The 22,059-nt window shown below is 46.8% G+C and overlaps 2 protein-coding genes and 1 pseudogene across 3 annotated transcripts in view; 1 reads left to right on the top strand and 2 right to left on the bottom strand.

Moving 5' to 3' along the window:
* Positions 1 to 22,059, top strand: part of LOC142189718 (uncharacterized) — a 239,155-nt gene that overhangs the window by 168,390 nt on the left and 48,706 nt on the right. The window lies entirely within an intron of this gene.
* Positions 1 to 22,059, bottom strand: part of LOC142190538 (uncharacterized) — an 80,485-nt pseudogene that overhangs the window by 25,668 nt on the left and 32,758 nt on the right.
* Positions 7,430 to 15,812, bottom strand: LOC142189485 (uncharacterized). Its single transcript, XM_075262149.1, has 7 exons — positions 15,395 to 15,812; positions 15,247 to 15,311; positions 12,692 to 12,787; positions 12,465 to 12,561; positions 12,038 to 12,102; positions 11,766 to 11,886; positions 7,430 to 8,763 (listed from the first exon to the last, which is right to left on the bottom strand). The coding sequence occupies exons 1-7, from the start codon at positions 15,810 to 15,812 to the stop codon at positions 7,745 to 7,747; spliced, it is 1,881 nt and encodes a 626-aa protein (XP_075118250.1). The 3' UTR covers positions 7,430 to 7,744.

Below are 22,059 nucleotides of genomic sequence, written 5' to 3' on the forward strand. Positions count from 1 at the left end.
GAAGCCACAACAGTCGTGGCAGGTACATTTTGGTCCTATTCTGACGCGGACCAAAATTACCAAATCAGGACCAAAATACGTGGTCCCGTGCCCTGTGTGAACTAGAACTTAGGGTTTTCTTTCTTTCTGATAGTCCCATACACACCTGAACAAAATTGACTGTCTTCTGATGTTCTGTTTAGAGATGAGCGAACAGTAAAATGTTCGATATTCAATATTCGTTTCGAGTAGCCGCTCAATATTCGACTACTCGAATCGAATATCGAACCCTCTTATAGTCTATGGGGGGAAATGCTCGTTTCAGGGGTAGGCAACATTCGATCAAATTATACTTACCAAGTCCACGAGTGAGGGAAGGTGAGTGTGTGTGTGTATGTGTGAGAACAGCATGACACTGGGGCAGATGGAGGGGGGAGAACGGCATGACACTGGGGCAGATGGAGGGGGGAGAACGGCATGACACTGGGGCAGATGGAGGGGGGAGAACGGCATGACACTGGGGCAGTTATAGGGGGAGAGAACAGTATGACACTGGGGCAGATGGAGGGGGGAGAATGGCATGACATTGGGGCAGATGGAGGGGGGGAGAACGGCATGACACTGGGACAGATGGAGGGGGAGAACAGCATGACACTGGGGCAGATGAAGGGGGGGGAATGGCATGACATTGGGGCAGATGAAGGGGGGGAGAATGGCATGACACTGGGGCAAATGAAGGGGAAGAGAACGGCATGACACTGGGGCAAATGAAGGGGAAGAGAACAGCATGACACTGGGGCAAATGAAGGGGAAGAGAACAGCATGACACTGGGGCAGATGAAGGGGGGAGAATGGCATGACACTGGGACAGATGGAGGGGGGAGAACAGCATGACACTGGGGCAGATGGAGGGGGGAGAACGGCATGACACTGGGGCAGACAGAGGGGGAGAGAACAGTATGACGCTGGGGCAGATGAACGGAGGGAGAACAGCATGACACTGGGGCAGATGGAGGGGGGGAGAACAGCATGACACTGGGGCAGATGGAGGGGGGAGAACGGCATGACACTGGGACAGATGGAGGGGGGGAGAACAGCATGACACTGGGGCAGATGAAGGGGGGGAGAACGGCATGACACTAGGGCAAATGAAGGGGGGAGAACGGCATGACACTGGGGCAAATGAAGGGGGAGAGAACAGCATGACACTGGGGCAGATGAAGGGGGGAGAATGGCATGACACTGGGGCAGATGGAGGGGGAGAACAGCATGATACTGGGGCAGATGAAGGGGGGAGAACGGCATGACACTGGGGCAGATGAAGGGGGAGAGAACAGCATGACACTGGGGCAAATGAATGGGGGGAGAACGGCATGACACTGAGGCAGATGAAGGGGGGAGAATGGCATGACACTGGGGCAGATGGAGGGGGGAGAACAGCATGACACTAGGGCAGATGAAGGGGGAGAGAATGGCATGACACTGGGGCAAATGAAGGGGGGGAGAACGGCATGACACTGAAGCAGATGAAGGGGGAGAATGGCATGATACTGGGGCAGATGAAGGGGGTGGTGGCATGACACTGGGGCAGATGAAGGGGAGAATGGTATGATATTGGGGCAGATGAAGGGGGGAGAGCGGAATGACACTGGGGCAGATGAAAGGGGGAAAACGGCATGACACTGGGGCAGATGAAGGGGGGAGAACGGCATGACACTGGGGCAGAGACGGGGGGGACATGAAACTGTGGGCAGATAAAGGAGGAGAATGGCATGAAACTGGGGACAGAGATAGAGGGGGGACATGAAACTAGGGGTAGATGAAGGGTGTATATGAAAATGGGGGAGAGATGGAGGGGGGACATATAATTTACGGGTGACTGTAGGAGGATTATACTGTGTGGAATCACATGAAAATTGAATGAGAATGGGCGGAGTCAACATAAAAGTGGGCAGGGCCTAATTTGCTGCACCGCACGTTTTATTCCCTCTTTCTAGTCTTCAACAGTTGAGAAGTACAGGTTAGAAGTGCGAGACCCCCCAGTAAGTAGGGCCCCGCCAAAGTCAATTGCCCAGGGCCCCGCAAACCCTGGATCCGCCACTATAAAGACTTGTGTGTTCTCTGGTGGTGTGCGGCTGAGGATTTGGGCCAGTGTCCTGCGTCTCTCTGGTCATTTTCTTACCCCTGTACTAGTTATTTGTTTGTTGAGTATTTGCCTTTGGTGTTCACTTGAGGTTTCTTTGATTTGCGCCTCAGGTGGTTGTAATCCTCCTCAGCCTATCACATTGTCCCGGGGTCTGTATACGGCAGAGGGCTGGCTTCTGTCTTCGCCGGTTTTCGTTGTTACCGACCTGAATTCGTGGCCCAGTTAGGAGGAGTTACTTGGAATTTACACAGTTGTAGGAACTGACTTGGAGGTGATGTGTTACCTTGTGTGTGTCTGCTTTTCCCTCTACACTTCTACTCTACCCCTGTCCTACATAGTCTGGTTGCCTGTTATTGTTTTTGTTTAGGGTTCCAGGGTTATTTTGCCCCTGTCCCGTGTAACCCTTTCCTCACTGTTCCTCTCTTCTTACTCCTGTTGTGCTGTGTGTTTGTTTCCCAGCACATCCCGTCCTAGTGGTTTCTGTTTGCAGCTGCCCCTGTTCTTCGCTAGGGGTGACCCCCTTTAGTACGCCAGCCCCTCGCCGCCTCTCTCAGCTCTCTCCCTACCTATCCGTTAGGTCTTCGTGTTTAGAGAGTTGTCGGGACCAGGCTTAGCTTGGGAACAGCCGACCAACACCCTCAGACAGGGCCTAGTCAGCTGTGGTAGTGCCAGGGAGAGTTTCCTACCCCATTCCATAGAGGTGCACGCTGCATTCAGTATCCGGTTCTTTGGACATAGGCACAGTCGTGACACCGGGTACGGTTCCTGCACTGTACCATACTGCCAGAAGATAGCGCAGAAGTCTGAACAGATGTGGAAGTTACAAATAGTTTTCTATTTGATGTCCTGTGAAGTCACCTCCATGGTCACTTCGAATACCGATTGGCTTCCTCTGAAATTTGGACTTGACCTTGACTCATAATCTTCTAGTTTACGGAGAACTTCTCTCTTGTTCTTCTTTAAGTAAGTGACTGTGCATCTTGAATAGTCATCTATGAGTCACTATATAGCCGTTACCTCACTTTCATAGCTCCACCTACATCAGTATCTACTAAGTCGAGTGGTCGCCTGGCCCTTGTTTGGTTTTTTCTAGGTAGAGTCGCTCTTGTAGCTTTAGGGGGCATTCAGGCGTCGGAAGTTGGCGCTGATTCTGCCACAATAACTCGCGGCAGAATCGGCGCTGAAAAAAAAGCCTCCCATTGATTTCAATGTCAGGATCTGTAAGTAAAATAGGCCAGAATCTTACGTACATGTCTCCAATGAGAGTTATACACTCACCGGCCACTTTATTAGGTACACCATGCTAGTAACGGGTTGGACCCCCTTTTGCCTTCAGAACTGCCTCAATTCTTCGTGGCATAGATACAACAAGGTGCTGGAAGCATTCCTCAGAGATTTTGGTCCATATTGACATGATGGCATCACACAGTTGCCGCAGATTTGTCGGCTGCACATCCATGATGCGAATCTCCCGTTCCACCACATCCCAAAGATGCTCCTCTATTGGATTGAGATCTGGTGACTGTGGAGGCCATTGGAGTACAGTGAACTCATTGTCATGTTCAAGAAACCAGTCTGAGATGATTCCAGCTTTATGACATGGCATTGCATTATCCTGCTGAAAGTAGCCATCAGATGTTGGGTACATTGTGGTCATAAAGGGATGGACATGGTCAGCAACAATACTCAGGTAGGCTTTGGCGTTGCAACGATGCTCAATTGGTACCAAGGGGCCCAAAGAGTGTCAAGAAAATATTCCCCACACCATGACACCACCACCACCAGCCTGAACCGTTACCGATACAAGGCAGGATGGATCCATGCTTTCATGTTGTTGACGCCAAATTCTGACCCTACCATCCGAATGTCGCAGCAGAAATCGAGACTCATCAGACCAGGCAACGTTTTTCCAATCTTCAATTGTCCAATTTCGATGAGCTTGTGCAAATTGTAGCCTCAGTTTCCTGTTCTTAGCTGAAAGGAGTGGCACCCGGTGTGGTCTTCTGCTGCTGTAGCCCATCTGCCTCAAAGTTGGACGTACTGTGCGGCATTCAGAGATGCTCTTCTGGCTACCTTGGTTGTAACGGGTGGCTATTTGAGTCACTGTTGCCTTTCTATCAGCTCGAACCAGTCTGGCCATTCTCCTCTGACCTCTGGCATCAACAACGTATTTCCGCCCACAGATCTGCCGCTCACTGGATGTTTTTTCTTTTTCGGACCATTCTCTGTAAACCCTAGAGATGGTTGTGCGTGAAAATCCCAGTAGATCAGCAGTTTCTGAAATACTCAGACCAGCCCTTCTGGCACCAACAACCATGCCACGTTCAAAGGCACTCAAATCACCTTTCTTCCCCATACTGATGCTCGGTTTGAACTGCAGGAGATTGTCTTGACCATGTCTACATGCCTAAATGCACTGAGTTGCCGCCATGTGATTGGCTGATTAGAAATTAAGTGTTAATGAGCAGTTGGACAGGTGTACCTAATAAAGTGGCCGGTGAGTGTACGTTGTAATGAATTGCAATTGTTGTTCAGATGTTTATCAGGTAGTCTAGGATCCAGTTGGACAGGTGATGGTCCTCTCCACCAAGGTTCAGCTTCTCCCTCAGTAGCCCTGGCTGAATGGTGTTGAACGCACTGGTGGAATCACAGAACATTATTCTCACAGTGTTAATACTGTTTACTCCTAGTAGCAAAGAGCTACAGCCATCATGTACAGAAAAACATGGAGGAACCCTCATAACAAGGAAAATGGAAACACCCTAAAGCAGAGAGAACAGTAAAATAGATGACAATTTATCAACCACTTACTACAAGAACAGCGCCCTCTGTTGTCAGTGCAGTTAAACTCCTCTGTAATCCGTTGCATATATTTTAATACCTTGAACCCCCATAAATCAGCTTAAAAGATCATTGAGGAGACAGAGGGAAGTTGTCAGATGGTGAGAACATTGACGTGTCATTTAGAAGACCATTGTTTATAGGAATGGACAATAAAACTTGAAGATATCATTATCGTGATTTTACTTTGCCTGTATAAATTAATAGAGATGAGCGAGTAGTGTCCGATCGAGTACTACGGTATTCGAAATCTTTGTACTCGATGGAATACTACTATCTAATCACAGTAAATATTCAATTCAGAACCAGCGTTGATTAGCCGAATGCTGTACACTGTATAGCATTCGGCAAATCAACGCTGGTTCTGCAACAGGCTCGTCCTTGCTAGTCGGGAGAGCTGGCAGCTTGCTGTTACGAGGGAGCTTACTTTTTTTTGTCATAGGAATGCATTGACCAGCGTTATGTCGCCAGTGTACAGCATTCAGACAATCAACGCTGGTTCTGCCGGAGTCTCGTCTGTGAGGAGGAGGAGTCTAAAATCGGACCACAGCAGTCTCCATTGTGATCTTAGACTCCGCCTCCTCACAGACGAGACTCCGGCAGAACCAGCGTTGATTGGCCGAATGCTGTACACTGGCGACATAACGCTGGTCAATGCATTCCTATGACAAAAAAGTCAGCTCCCTCGTAACAGCAAGCTGCCAGCTCTCCCGACTAGCAAGGACGAGCCTGCTGCAGAACCAGCGTTGATTTGCCGCAGGCTTGTCTTTGTTAGTCGGGAGAGCTGGCAGCTTGCTGTTACGAGGGAGCTTACTTTTTGTCAGCGCAACTGCAAGTGCTGTGCAGTTAAAGAGCATGGACCCCATAGACTATAATGGGGTCCGTACGCTTTAACTGCACAGCGCTCATCCTAAACACTCTCCTCCTGCTACTCGTGGACTTGGTGACTCCTTTAGTCTAATAGAGGTTTCCCCTGAAATGAGCATTTCTTCCCATAGACTATAATGGGATTCGATATTCAATCGAGTAGTCGAATATTGAGGCTCCACTCGAAACGAATATTTCACTGTTCGCTCATCTCTATACATTAATATTTCGTGTACTGACTGCTCTCCTTAGCATTATTGAAGATGTTTTTAGCTTTCATTATTAAACCAAAATTTCACATTTTCGAATGCTGCATTTTTAAGGTGAATTTTTTTTATTTTGTTAGTGTAACCCAAAGTGTGTTTCTTTTTATTTCCGGACACTCGGGGCTTTGTAAGGATTTAAAATGGGAGAAGAAAGCAATAAATTTTTATGTTAAAACTGAAAAATCTGTTTCTTCCATTTTCCTATACAAAGTTTTAATTGTATTCACACCAAAAGTGAACCATTTAATTCCCTCTTGTGTATGAGGCCCGATTCACATCTGCGTTTGCTTGGGGAACTCATGAACGGAAACCTAAACGTATTAAAAAGCGGACCCCTTATGCCCTGTTCACATCTGTGTTTGGATTCCGTCCAGGGGAGTCCACATGGAATACCAAACACAATTGCAAGCACTGTGCTGTAGAAGCACACACACAGACCCCATAGACTATAATAGGGTCCGTGTGCTTGCCGCACAAATCACGCGGACAGGAAAGTACAATGGGAACTACTTTCCTGTCGTCAAGATCCCTGCGGAGATCTGACGGCAAGCACACGGACTCCATTAGAGTCTATGGGGTCCGTGTGCTTTTACAACACCAGCGCTTGCAATTGCGTTTGGTATTCCATTCGAGGGGGTCCCCGTGCAGACTCCCCCAGACGGAATCCAAACGCAGATGTGAACAAGTGCTTAGAGTATAATGGGGTCCGTGTGGTTTCCACTCGGGGTCCGCATGAATCGTGCGGAGAGAAAAGTACTGCAAACACCACTTTTCACTCTGCATGTCCATGTGGGGTCTGTGTGGTTTCTTAGCTAACTGCTTTTTAATGCGTGTAGGTTTCTACCCAAGCAAACTCCCCGAACTAAATACCAAACGCAGATGTGACCCGGGACTGAATATCTAAAAACTTAGTTAAATGATGGAAATTGTATGTCCATTCATGGGAATCCCTACGTTTTTTTGGCCTGTTATATCTACATGCTGTGCCTCCTCCTCGTGTCCCCCAACCACATTCGGCTGTGTTATTAACATCACTTCACACAGAGAACTAAATGATCCTGCAGTGTGTCTGTGTTTCTTTCTTTTTAGTTGCTATGATTCCTAGGATTTCTCTATCTGCCATCTCCCATTGTGGGACTATTAAAGGATTATCTTATCTTATCCTATGACATCAGATTTCTGAGAAAATCATTTGCAACGTTCCAGGCATGACAACAACGTCTATGTGACATCTTTATAAAACGAGGTAATTTTCATTAAAAACCAGCACAAAACGACAGTAAACGCAAGAACCTTTATTCTCCAGAACGAGTCCTAATGAAGTCCAGGGCAGGTCGTAGTCCTACAAGATTCGGGTCATTACGTGGATTATAAAGGGAAAAGGTGACCCATAAGCGGACCGGGAGATGGGAGAACGGGGGTAAGTCTAAAGATTTTGTCAAACTATAACTATATAATGTCTGAGATAAATCAAGATGAGATTGAATGATGAAACATTTACTTTAAAGAGAATCTTTCACGGCTCGTAGACGTGCGGTGTTATATAGCACTAGAAAGCCGACCGTGTGCTATAGAAGGGTACGGTAAATGGGGACGGGAGGGTTTCTCACATCCCAGTGATAAAGCTGTTGGAAGGCCCACCCTCTCACAGCGGAGTGCCGAAATTAATAATACGAATATCTCCTGTAACGGGGCTCATTATGGGGGTACAGATTATATATAGTTGAGGACGTTCCTCTTTAACTTGAAATTGGCTTTTCGCTGTGTGAGTTCTCTGATGTACATAAACATGTGCCTTCTGATTAAAACATTTCCCACATTCTGAACAAGAAAATGGTTTCTCCCCTGTGTGAATTCTCTGATGACTCACAAGATGTGCTTTCTGGCTAAAAGCTTTCTCACATTCTGTACATGAATATGGCTTCTCTTTTGTGTGACTTCTCTGATGAGAAAGAAGATGTGATTTTCGGCTAAAACTTTGTCCACATTCTGAACACTGAAATAGCTTCTCTCCTGTGTGACTTTTCCGATGGTTAACTAGAGTAGCTTTATGAGTAAAACATTTGCCACATTCTGAACATGAGAATGGCTTCTCCGTTGTGTGAATTCTCTGATGATTAACCAGAGCAGAGCTTTGAGCGAAACATCGTCCACATTCTGAACATGGAAATGGCTTCTCTCCTGTGTGAGTTCTCTGATGTCTAACAAGATCTGAATTCCGATTGAAACATTTTCCACAGTCTGTGCATAAAAATGGCTTCTCCCCTGTGTGAGTTTCCAGATGTCGTAAAAGATTTGATCTCCGGCCAAAAGATTTCTCACATTCTGAACACGAAAACGGCTTCTCCCCTGTGTGCGATGTCATATGTCGAACAACATCTGACTTGTGCGTAAAATATTTGCCACATTCTGGACACGGAAATGGCCTTTTTCTTTTTTGAGCTCTTTGGCGTTTTCTCCTCCGGTGACTTTTATTTCGCTTCACAGTCTGCGATGAAGCAGAAGATTGGACGTGTAGAATAGGATCGGATCGATCTTGGTTGTGAAGGGCTGAGGGTATATCTGGGGTAATGGCAAGTTCTTCATCTGGATCTTGTTTGATACCATGACCCTCTTCTTTAGGATCTGAAAATATTGGGTGTCCCTCTGGACTGGTGCAGTCACCTGCCAAAAATAAAACGGATTTTATTAATTTTTCAATATCCTTAACATTTACATTGATATTTTAGAACATTTCTATATAAAATCCATAAAATTACAAGGCCTGTGGCAGAAGGCTGCCCATATACAGTCCATAGCCGTCTGTTGAAACCTAGCTCTTCTGACTCTTGCCATTAACATGCACACATGGTCAAGCATGCATGTGTCGTAGGAAAAGGGGTTCATTGGCAGCTGCATAACTTCTGGAGAGCTAAAGGATCGGGCATATTTAAATCTAAAAATTTTAATTTCTAGATTTTAAAATGTAAAATCTAGACATTTAAATCTAAAAATTTAAATTTCTAGATTTTAAAATGTAAAATCTAGACATTTACATCTAAAAATTTAAATTTCTAGATTTTAAAATGTAAAATCTAGACATTTAAATCTAAAAATTTCTAGATTTTAAAATGTAAAATCTAGACATTTAAATCTAAAAATTTAAATTTCTAGATTTTAAAATGTAAAATCTAGAAATTCAAGACGTAATGTGAAATAACCATGTAGCATCAATCTAATGTACGAGGGGTGTTCAATAACTTACCTACTCAAATATAAAAAAAAAGTTTTCTGAGATAATTGAATTTTCTACTTTTCGATGTAAACCCCCTGGACTTCAACACATTTATTCCCCTTCACCTCCACCTCCAATGATTGGATGCCCTTAGGGTATGTTCACACGGCGGAACCCTTTTCCGCCGTGCGAATTCTCTGCGCAGCTAGCCGCGATGGGATGCCGATGCAGTGCAAAGTAATGACTGGGAGCCAGGTCTGGACTGTAGGGAGGATGGTGACTCTCCATGAAGCCGCCTCCCCTGATCTGCGAGATTTCTGAGCTGGTGCTTGGTCGTGAAGAAAGACCAACTTCCGTGATGTTTCGCTTTGGTTGCCTCATGGAAAGCCTTCATAGGGGTTCCCAATAATTGTTGTCTTGAGTGGCCTGAATCCTAGTAATAAAACACCTGTATCCTAAAGCTGTTGCCATGACCTTTCCAGCTGTTTGTTGCATACAACATTTCTTTGGAGTTTCTGACTTCTTGTGTCTCCGTTGTATGGACTCTTGTTTGGTCTCAGGATCATAGTAGTGGACCGAGGTTTCATCACATAACAACCCGAGAATAGAAATCTCCTCCACTTCCTCTAATCAGGTCTAAATTCTCTTGGCAAAATTGTTGGCAACATGCTCATGTGTCGACATTCATGGCAACCACCGGGAACTGACTTTTGACATCATCAAAAAATCATGAAGGATACTAGAAACTGTACCAACTGAAATGACTAATTCATATAACGACTTTACCCAAGGATCTTCCAAAATCATGGCCTCCACTATATGGCACGTTTCCTCTAGAGATGCTTAGACAGGTTACCGGGAGTCATCTTCAATGGATTCCCTACACAATTTAACCTGCATGGCCCAAAACTTTACTTGGGAGTAGAAGTTCGTTCATCACCATATACACCGATCATCAAGAAATATACATCGTATACAGCAGTCATCTAGAAATATACACCATATAGTAGATGAGGGTGGATGAAGACATCAGTCTATCAAGTCCATCCTATAACCCTATAATCCCTACAGTGTTAATCCAGGGGAGGGCCTTTTTGCAGGCGGATTTTGAGGCGGATTCCAACTTTGCTGTGATGATCCCACCTGCTGCACTAAATACCCTCTCTGACACTGCACTGCAGTGTGGACAATACAGTGCAGCAATGGTAAACTGGGCCGGTTCCTACCACGGATCTCATTTGCTTAACCAAGGAGTTAGGGCTCAGGGTATCCGCTGGAGAAAGGACACAGGTCAGATAAGACTTGACCAGGTTGTTTAGGCTGTGCGTACCCGTTTACAGGTTGGTATAACAGATCTGTTCCATCTGTTCTGCAAACTGTATTGTCTGCTACTTGTTGTACCATCACCCCCGGCAAAGAGAGTGAAGTTGTATCTGAGCAGGGATCGAGAAAGTCCTTCTGGGTAGACCTATGGAGTCAGCAGGCATCGGTGTGGTCAAAGCTGTGGCAAGCTTGGGACAGAGTGCATCCATGGTTTTCCTCTTTCAGTAGCAGGAACATTTCCTTCATTTTGCTTTACTGCTGAGGGTATAATGGCGTGTCTATCCAATAGTTGTGCCTTTGCTTGATGAGAACCTCCAGCTTGTGTCTGAGAACCCAAATGTTTTGCTCAAAATGTGATCGTTTGTCAATGACCTGCGTTGTTATTATCATCAAAATAATTTCTTAAACAATGAGTGACAACCTTGTCTCCTGGCTGTGTCTGAGAAAACTCGATGTCCTCCAACTCCTTCTTGAACTCATGTCCTAGTGTCTTATGTCCTGCACTTCCTTCTGTATGTGGCATAGGTTGGCAAGAAAGATGGAGATAACACAGCTTCCAGAAAATAAATATCATGGTGATGACATTGTTGTTACTGGCCCTACTCACATATCTGGTGGCCTCCTCAAAGAGCTCGGCTAGGCGACACGTATCCCAGCCAGATCTAAAATAACACAAGCTCCCTGCTTGTATGGTCTGGGGCATGGACTGCTTTATGACACTCCTACAGCTTGAGGGTCTGACAACTTTGTCAGAGGTACAGCGCTCACCTATCTCTGGCACTCCCATTGAAATGAATGGAGCGGTCCAACGCTCCATTTCGAACTGGGTACAGAAGCCTCCCCGGCTCTAGATGAGTGGGGTGAGAGCAGTCAAATTTCCACCAATCTGCAACTTATCCCCTATTCAAAACTTTGATTTAGAACAAATTTGTGCCAACTTGATCTGCTCACCTTCACATAAACCTTCCAGTTCAGAAGGTGATGTTCTCTCTCCTAGCCCCAGGTCAGTAGCATTCCTGACCCTGATAGCACTCACCTTCCTTGCTTCAAAACAACCTTAAAACTAAAAATTCTTTAACTATGAAGTTGAATCCGTAAATCGGTGGTATATTCAGTGGTGACTCCTCACCTGGGTGGCTCCTGGTACGAATGTCCTCCTCACACTCCTCATAACCACTCACATAGGGCTCCTCCTTTATTGTTACAGCGATAACATTAATATCATCCAGATCTTTAATCTGATGGAAAATCTGCAAAACAAATAACGTAAGTCAGTAGGAAGTCGGAGGAGCCCACCTCTCGTTACACAAGTATAAATCATCTAATACTGCTGGAGAACCCAAGACTGACCACAAGGACTTCACAGCCCGTCTACACATCATAGGGAATATCTCCATCTACCTGATCATCCTGTGGAAGAAGAGGACTGGGACATCTCTCCGGTGTTGTCCTCTTACTGGATCTACCTGTAGGAAACACAGACAGGGACTGAATTCATTCTGTACATACAAATAATGGAAGTCCATGTGTATATAGTCATGTCTATTACCTGCTGATGTGAGGGGCTGGTGGTCCTCCATCATCACCTCCTTGTACAGATCCTTGTGTCCTTCTAAATACTCCCACTCCTCCATGGAGAAATAGACAGCGACATCCTGACACCTTGTAGGAACCTGACAACACAATGATACAGTCATCACCCCGACCCCTCCAGTTACTGTATAATGTCCCAGCATTCCCAGCAGTGTCACCTCTCCAGTCAGCAGCTCCAGCATCTTGTTGGTGACTTCTAGGATCTTCTGTCCATTGATCTCCTCCTGTATAAGGCAGTGAGGTGAAGGCCCTGGGCTTGGCCTTACTCCATATCCTTCATACACAGGAGCCTGACAGCGCCCACTAGAGGTCTTCTTCACTACTGTGTAATCCTGGTTATGGCGAGACACATTAATAAATCTCACTCCATACATGTCCAGAGTCCATCACCTCTCCAGTCCTATCATCTGTTATTACTATAGATAAGAATGATGTCATGATGACATCATCAGAATCTCTCACCTCTCCAGTAAGCTGGTAGATGATCTCTAGGGTGAGATTTAATAGACTTTCCGCCATCTTGTTCCTGTCTCTTTCCATCCTTTGTGGAACTTGGACCTGATTGGAGAGAAGATGAGACAATGTAAAAAAAAAAACATAAAATCCCAGGTGTACAGAATGAACAAGTTTCCCCATGGTGGGACTACTAAAGGATTATCTTATCTTATCTTACTGGAGATATTATGGGGTATTCTCTCATTATGTATGGACAGGAACATGAGGTGCAGAGCTTGTCCAGGCAGATCTTCTATGTTTGAGGACATCACAACTTCATGACCACTATAGTCAATAACTAGCTGTAGCAGTGATTCTATCACGTGACCACTGTAGATAGTTACAGGCAATAAGCACTTGTATTATTTAGCCCCCTCATATTTCGCATCGCTTTATATATATTGTCAACAATGTCCCAGGTATAGTCCAATCTAAATAGACCAGACCTGGGCAAAGTCCGGCCCCGGGCCGTATCCGGCCCTCTGACTGATTCAGTCTGGCCCGCACAGCTTGACTAGGGAGGCGTGTCTAGGGGGCGTGTCTTATTGCCGGCAGAGGATGGAGACATGTGGAGTGTCATAAGGTACTGAGATGTAAGGTGAGATGCAGGGGGGAGTGTGTCTGTATGTGAGTGTGTCTGTATGTGTGTGTCTGTCTATATGTGTGTATCTGTATGTGTGTGTCTGTATGTATGTATGTGTGTGTGTCTATATGTATGTATGTGTGTGTGTCTGTATGTATGTATGTGTGTGTGTCTGTATGTATGTATGTGTGTGTCTGTCTGTGTGTGTGTCTGTCTGTCTGTGTGTCTGTCTGTGTGTCTGTCTGTGTGTCTGTCTGTCTGTCTGTGTGTCTGTCTGTGTGTCTGTCTGTCTGTCTGTGTGTCTGTCTGTGTGTCTGTCTGTCTGTGTGTCTGTCTGTGTCTGTCTGTGTGTGTGTCTGTCTGTGTGTGTGTCTGTGTGTCTGTCTGTGTGTGTGTGTCTGTCTGTGTGTGTGTCTGTCTGTGTGTGTGTCTGTCTGTGTGTCTGTCTGTCTGTGTGTCTGTCTGTCTGTGTGTCTGTCTGTGTGTCTGTCTGTGTGTCTGTGTGTGTCTGTCTGTGTGTCTGTCTGTGTGTCTGTCTGTGTGTCTGTCTGTCTGTGTGTCTGTCTGTGTGTCTGTCTGTGTGTCTGTCTGTGTGTCTGTCTGTCTGTGTGTCTGTCTGTGTGTCTGTCTGTCTGTGTGTGTGTGTGTGTCTCTGTCTGTGTCTGAGATGGAAGGGGAATGTTATACTAGGGCAGAGATGGCAGATGGAGGGGGGACATGAAACTGGGGGGGCATGAAATGGGGCAAATAAAGGAGGATATGAAACTGAGGGAGAAATGGAGAGGGGGGACATGAAACTGGGGGTAGATGAAGAGGCCACTTAAACTGGGGGGGCATTAAACCGTGGAGGAAGCTGTAGGGGGACCTGTCTGCCTCTAGTTGCCCCCAGTTTAATGTCACCCTCCAGCTACCCCTACGGTTTAATGTCTGCTTCCAGCTTCCCGATTTTAATGTCCCCCTCCAGCTGCTCCAGTTTCATGTCCCTCTTTAGTTTCCACCAGTTTATACTGGGGCACCAGGAGAGGGACCTAATACTGTGGGGCAGTTGGAAGGGAACATTACAATGTGGGGGCATATAATGTACGGGTGACTATAGGAGGATAATACTTTTTGGGGGAACTTAGAAAGATGATTGGGAATGGGCGGAGTCAACGTAGAAGTAGGTGGAGCTAAAGTTGACGTGGCGCAGCCCTCTAGCATAGTTTCAATTTCTTATGCGGCCCCATGGGAAAATTAATTGCCCACCCCTGAAATAGACACTGGCATTAATACTGCAACCAATATAGTACCCCAGGAGTGTTGGTCCCTCTTGAAAACCCTGGGAAATATAGTAATGGCTCATCCAATCACTGGCCACAACAATGACCTGTCAAAGATTAGAGTCACGGTGGCGATGTGTTGAGAAGGATGAAGATTATATATTGCGGCGGGTCACAAAGTAACAAAACGTTACAAGTGATCAAAAAGTCACGTACCGAATGCTCTGACCTATCTCCATGAACACAAAGGTTAAACACACTGGGTAAACACTTATCCAGAGAAGGGACTGTCGCCCCGTTGTCCTCTACTGTCTAAGGTAGTTGAGGCAAGTAGTGGGCTGGGGCAAGTTTAGGACTCACTGCCCCTCATTCCCTTCCTTCTTGGTCTCAGTAGCAGCCACTGGGGAATCGTCCAACAGACAATTCCCTAATAGAATAATCAACCCATATCTTCTGCCATTTTTTCCACCGGATTGGCACAGATCCTATTCTGGACCTTGCAGCCTGGGTGGAAGGTTTGGCAGGTCTGGTAGCCAAGTTGGCTAACCAGGTTCAAACTCTGACTCAGAACGATTCAGGCTATAGATGCTCAATCCAGCTTTCCTCAGTGTATAACCCCAAAGACTGACCACAAGGACTTCACAGCCCGTCTACACATCGTAGGGAATATCTCCATCTACCTGATCATCCTGTGGAAGAAGAGGACTGGGACATCTCTCCGGGGTTGTCCTCTTACTGGATCTACCTGTAGGAAACACAGACAGGGACTGAATTCATTCTGTACATACAAATAATGGAAGTCCATGTGTATATAGTCATGTGTATTACCTGCTGATGTGAGGGGCTGGTGGTCCTCCATCATCACCTCCTTGTACAGATCCTTGTGTCCTTCTAAATACTCCCACTCCTCCATGGAGAAATAGACAGCGACATCCTGACACCTTATAGGAACCTGACAACACAATGATACAGTCATCACCCCGACCCCTCCAGTTACTGTATAATGTCCCAGCATTCCCAGCAGTGTCACCTCTCCAGTCAGCAGCTCCAGCATCTTGTTGGTGAGTTCTAGGATCTTCTGTCCATTGATCTGTTTCAAAGGGTGAGGTGGAGGCCCCGGGATTGGGCTCAGAGTTCCTCTCCATCCATCAAATACAAGGGTCTGACAGCGCCCACTAGAGGGCTTCTTCACTACTGTGTAATCCTGGTTATGGGGAGACACATTAATATATCTCACTCCATACATGTCCAGAGTCCATCACCTCTCCAGTCCTATCATCTGTTATTACTATAGATAAGAATGATGTAATGATGACATCATCAGAATCTCTCACCTCTCCAGTAAGCTGGTAGATGATCTCTAGGGTGAGATTTAATAGACTTTCCGCCATCTTGTTCCTGTCTCTTTCCATCCTTTGTGGAACTTGGACCTGATTGGAGAGAAGATGAGACAATGTAAAAAAAAAACATAAAATCCCAGGTGTACAGAATTAACAAATTTCCCCATGGTGGGACTACTAAAGGATTATCTTATCTTATCTTACTGGAGATATTATGGGGTATTCACTCATTATGTATGGACAGGAACATGAGGTGAAGAGCTTGTCCAGGCAGATCTTCTATATTTGAGGACATCACAACTTCACGACCACTATAGTCAATAACTGTCGCCCAGTTGTCCTCTACTGTCTAGGGTCGTTGAGGCAAGTAGTGGGCTGGGGCAAGTTTAGGACTCACTGCCTCTCATTCCCTTCCTTCTTGGACTCAGTAGCAGCCACTGGGGAATCGTTCAACAGACAATTCCCTAATAGAATAGCCAACCCATATCTTCTGCCATTTTTTTTTCCACCGGATTGGCACAGATGGGTTCAGGTGCAAGGCTCTCCATAATGCCGCACCTCCATACATTTCCTCCCTCATCTCTGTCTACCGCCCAACCCGTGCTCTCCGCTCACTCAATGACCTAACACTTACATCCTCTATTATCAGAACCTCCCACGCTCGTATACAAGACTTCTCCTGAGCTGCACCACTTCTCTGGAATGCTCTATCCCGGACAATCAGATTAACTCCCAATTTCTACAGGTTAAAGCGCAAACTAAAGACGCATCTTCTCAGACAGGCCTATCACAATTCCTAATGTAATCCCTTCCGTACTGTCATTAGAATCCCCAAAATCTAACCTTCCTCTGTCCCCGCTCCCACATTACCCCACATGATATGATGTCATCTCAGGATAACTTTATAGGTCCAAGCTCCATCCACATGTTACAGGACACGACTGGTGACGGCTCATAAAGTCTTATGTTTATACAATGACAGTCACCTCTATTACACAATTGTCTGACCTCTGTATAAGCAATGCCACCCCTGCTACCTCTTGTGTCACCCCCTCTACCTCATAGATTGTAAGCTCTTGTGAGCAGGGCCCTCAGTCCCATTGTGTGAAATGACTTTCTTTGTAATGTATCTTTCTGTCTGTATTTGAACCCTACAAATTGTACAGCGCTGCGGAATATGTTGGAGCTATAGAAATAAAATGTATTATTATTAATATTATTTAAACCGTAACTTTGTATGTTCAGTATTGAAGTTTGGTAGGAGAAAACCCTTCCACTGAGAATACTGGGGAGTTTGTCTTTTTGTCTTGTGTACTGTCATGGTTGTGCCTATGTCCAAAGAACCGGATACTGAATGCAGCGTGCACCTCTATGGAATGGGGTAGGAAACTCTCCCTGGCACTACCACAGCTGACTAGGCCCTGCCTGAGGGTGTTGGTCGGCTGTTCCCAAGCTAAGCCTGGTCCCGACAACTCTCTAAACACGAAGACCTAACGGATAGGTAGGGAGAGAGCTGAGAGAGGCGGCGAGGGGCTGGGGTACTAAAGGGGGTCACCCCTAGCGAAGAACAGGGGCAGCTGCAAACAGAAACCACTAGGACGGGATGTGCTGGGAAACAAACACACAACAGGAGTAAGAGGAGAGGAACAGTGAGGAAAGGGTTACACAGGACAGGGGCAAAATAACCCGGAACCCAAAACAGAACCTCACTAATACCCCGACAGTGTCAGGTGACCAGAAGGTGCAGGACAGGGAGGGGAAACAGAGTCGCACACAAGGTAACACTCACATCACCCCCAAGTCAGTTCCTACAACTGTGTAACGTCTAAGTAACTCCTCCGAACTGGGCCACGAATTCAGGTCAGTAACAACGAAAACCGGCGAAGACTGAAGCCAGCCCTCTGCCGTATACAGGCCCCGGGACAATGTGATAGGCTGAGGAGGATTACAGACACCTGAGGCGCAAATCAGAGAGACCTGAAGTGTAGACTGAAGGCAAATACTCAACACCCAAATGAATAGTAGAGTGGCAAGAAAATGACCAAAGTGCTTCAGGACAGCGGCTCAAATCCCCAGCCGCACCCCACCAGAGACACGCACATATTACATAGTCCTCAGGTCCTGACATAGATATATACATATATACACACATACATATATACACACATACATATATACTGTATACACATCATTAGGGGAAGTCCTGGGGGCAACAACTAAAGAAATAAGAGGGATCCCCTCATTAATATTCACAGTACGGAGGTGACCTCACACTGTCCTGTATACTGATAGGACGGCAGCCAGAGCTGGACGGGACACTGACCGGGCTGGGAAAGCTGGGTGAGGGGACATGTCTGCACTGAGGGCCCAAATCCTCAGTCCTGAAAGGGTTAAAAATCCATGTCCCCCCCCCCATATACCTCAGTATACATGTGTCTGCTGTGCGCGGCCCCTGGTTACAGGACCTGTGATGATGTCACATGTAGGGGAGGGGTCAAAGTCACATGACCAGGTCTTGGCAATATCAGAGCACGTGATCAGTAGAAACAGTCAGTAGCACAGTCTCTTCTCCCGTGGCTTGTACGTCTGCCTGTATCGCCCCGTCTCTATCTCTAGGTTGTGGGCGCTCAGTCTGTATCGGCTCAGGGTCTGTCTGTGCTTGGGATGGCATATTCTCTCCAGGTAGGTGGCCATGGTGTAGTCCCTTTGTAGGGATTGGTACACGGTGAGTTTCTTGGAGTTATTTATTTCGTTTCTCCATTCTTCAATGTACCGCTCTCTGTTTGCCTCTGTGGTCGCCTTTATTTCGGCCTTGGTTATCATCTGTTGGTGGTTGGCTGTTGTTTGGTTGGTGAGTGTCTGGTTTGCTCAGGTGGCTTAGCCATGCTTGGTGGTGGTAGGAGTCGGGGTTGTTCCCCTGGATGTGTGCCTGGAAAGCTAGCGCCCTCTTCTGTATGGTGAGCCATAGGGGGAGTCTGCCTAGCTCTGCCCTGCAGGCCATGTTGGAGGTGTTGCGATGGACATGGAGCAGGTATTTGCAGAACTCCAGGTGGAAGGTCTCTGTTGGGCTGGAATCCCACTTTGACTGGTCTGGGTAGGTGGCTGGGCCCCAAACCTCACTGCCATAGAGAAATGTTGCGATGGACATGGAACAGGAGATATATATATACCTCTGTACTGTATCCTATATATATACCCCTGTACTGTATACTATATAGACCCCTGTACCCATACCTCCCAACTTTTGAAGAACCGAAAGAGGGACAAAATGTGCAGCAGCAAATTTAGCCCCGCCCACTTTTGTGTTGACTCTGCCCACTTGTTAATTTTTCATGTGCCCGCACACAGTATAATCCTCTTACAGTCACCCGTACATTATATGTCCCCCCTCTATCTCTCCCCCAGTTTCATATACACCCTTCATCTGCCCCCAGTTTCATGTCCCCTCCATCTCTGCCCCCAGATTCATGTCCCCTCCATCTCTGCCCCAGATTCATGTCCCCTCCATCTCTGCCCCAGATTCATGTCCCCTCCATCTCTGCCCCCAGATTCATGCCCCACTGATCCCAGGGCTTGCCTTCCAAATGATAGCGCATGCAAGAGGTGGTGAGGTTGCTCTCTTCAGATCCCCTACTCATGTTAGACTTGCAAAGTGAGCAAACTGCACTAAATTTGTCATGTAACTGACATGTGTATGATGGGTCTATCCATTGGCCGGTCATTTTGGTGAAAGTCAGTCTGTCAGCTGACCGACAGCTGTACTTATCGGTGATGATGCCACCGGCTGTGCTGTAGATCCTTTCAGATAGCACGCTGTGAGCAGGGAAGGACCTCCAAAGCGAACAGCGCAAGTTCCAGCCACAAATCAAACTTGGAGACACAATGAGTGTAGGGCGCAGGGGGATGGGAGAGGACAGAGCTGGGGTCGGCCAGGTGCTCCCACAACATGCGCCTATACTTGTCCCTCCTGGTGACACTAGGCCCCTCAGTGGCGGTAGTTTGCCCAGGGGGGCCATTAACGTGTCCCAGACCTAAGAAAAATTCTTGAAACAGGGTAGAGTTTTGCATCTTTGCCCTTGCTGCCTCTGGACATCCCTTTGCCTGTAGCCACCGTATTTGCTGCTTAGCTTGCCACCACATCTACACTGCTTTTGCCCCTAGACATCACCCCAGTCCATGCCTCTGCTTGTACCCCCAGTTTTTGCTGCTTAGCTTGCCTCCACATCCACACTGCTTTTGCCCCTAGACATCACCCCAGCCCATGCCTTAGCTTGTATCCCCAGTTTTTTGCTGCTTAGCTTACCTCCACATGCACACTGCTTTTGCCCCTAGACATCACCCCAGTCCATGCCTCTGCTTGTACCCCCAGTTTTTGCTGCTTAGCTTGCCTCCACATCCACACTGCTTTTGCCCCTAGACATCACCCCTATCCATGCCTCTGCCTCTAGCCATAACTCTGCCACCCATGGAAACTCATGGTGCAGAAACTGAGGGAGCTGACTTTGAGGATTGACTTGGGTTTTGTAGATGGAACTCCATCAAAGGTCTGTGCAGCTCACACACCCTGGTCAAGATATGGTATGTAGGGTTTCAGTGTGTGTAGACGACGGTCAACAGCCAGTGTTCGGGCAGATGTAGGCCTTGCTGGAGTGTTTTGAGGCTAGCAGCGGCTAGTGTAGACTTGCGAAAGTGGGTAGCCAAGCGCCGCACTTTCACCCTTATCTCTGCTAATTTGGGGTATGATTTTAAAAACCGTTGCACCACGACATTGAACACGTGGGCCAGGCATGGAACGTGTTGGAGGCTGGCAAGCTCCAGAGCCCTCCAACAAGACAAAAAAGCCTGACCCCAGGGGCAGCGGGGTAAAACAAATTGCCATCTCATCCAGGATGGCATCCCTGACCTCAGAGGCAGTGTGCTGTCTGTCCCCCAAGCTGATGAGCTTTATTGTGGCCTGCTGACGTCTCCCCACACCAGTGTTGCAGCGTTTCCAGCTGGTAGCTGGGGTCAATTTAACGGCGGAGGAGGAGGGTGTTTCAGCACTCCTGCCAGGAATAATAAGGCAGGCCGCCACAGTTTGTGACCCGGTCCCAGCCTCAACTACATTCAGCCAGTGTGCCGTGATTGAGATGTAGCGTCCCTGGCTGCATGCACTTGTCCATGCGTCGGTGGTCAAGTGGAACTTTGTGCAAAGCGCAGAACTTAGGGCCCGCCTGATGTTACGGGACACACACTGGTGCAAGGCTCAACTCGCCCTAAGGGCCAAAAACACTGCTGGTGAATTTTGTTCCGTTCCGAAGGACTCTGTGTTTAGATTTGGCTCAGTCGCTGCTCCAGGACATGCCTTGGAAGGCAAGGTTTCCTTTAGTGGCTCCATCTCAGCAGGATGATGATGATGATGACGAAGCTTGGTTAAATCTGGTGTCGGAAGGGAAAGTGGTTTCTGATCTACAGCTAAAGTACTGGAGCATGTTGTTTGGACTATTAACACCTGATCAGAACCCTCTAGAGGTAATGTAGAGTCCCATATTAGAGGACCATTACCGCTAGTAGTGGTTGCAGCCAATTCTCCACCTTTGCGGTCCTCGAAATAAAAGTTACCCCCAGGACTTGATGCCAAAATGTTATCAATTGGACAGTCAAAATCAAGGTCAATGTCTGGGTCCTCAGTCCAATCCACTGCATCAATCCAACACAATGAGAGTGATGGTTCTGGAACCACTGTTTTAGGGGCAAAGAGTTTTAAAGGGGAGGGGCTTAAAGGGGAGAGAGAGGGAGACTGGCTTAGGGCTTTGGCTGGGCAACATACCAAATACACAGTCCTGCAAAAACAAAAGCACAAAATGGAGGAAACAATCGAAGAAAAAGGCCTCAGTGTATATATATATATATATATATATATATATATATATATCAGTGACGTGTGTGTATGTGTGTGTGTATATATATATATATATATATATATATATATATATATATATATATATATATATACACACACACAGTACGGAGCGCACACATGTGACCAATGACATAAATGTGACATCATCGTCAGGTCCTTTCGCCCACTAGGAGCTATTGAGAAGAAACCTAATGCTGCACCTGATCATGTGACTCTCTGACTCCTCCCCTACCTGTGACATCATCAGAGGC

This window comes from Leptodactylus fuscus, chromosome 1, assembly GCF_031893055.1.
Source record: "Leptodactylus fuscus isolate aLepFus1 chromosome 1, aLepFus1.hap2, whole genome shotgun sequence".
NCBI lineage: Eukaryota > Metazoa > Chordata > Amphibia > Anura > Leptodactylidae > Leptodactylus > Leptodactylus fuscus.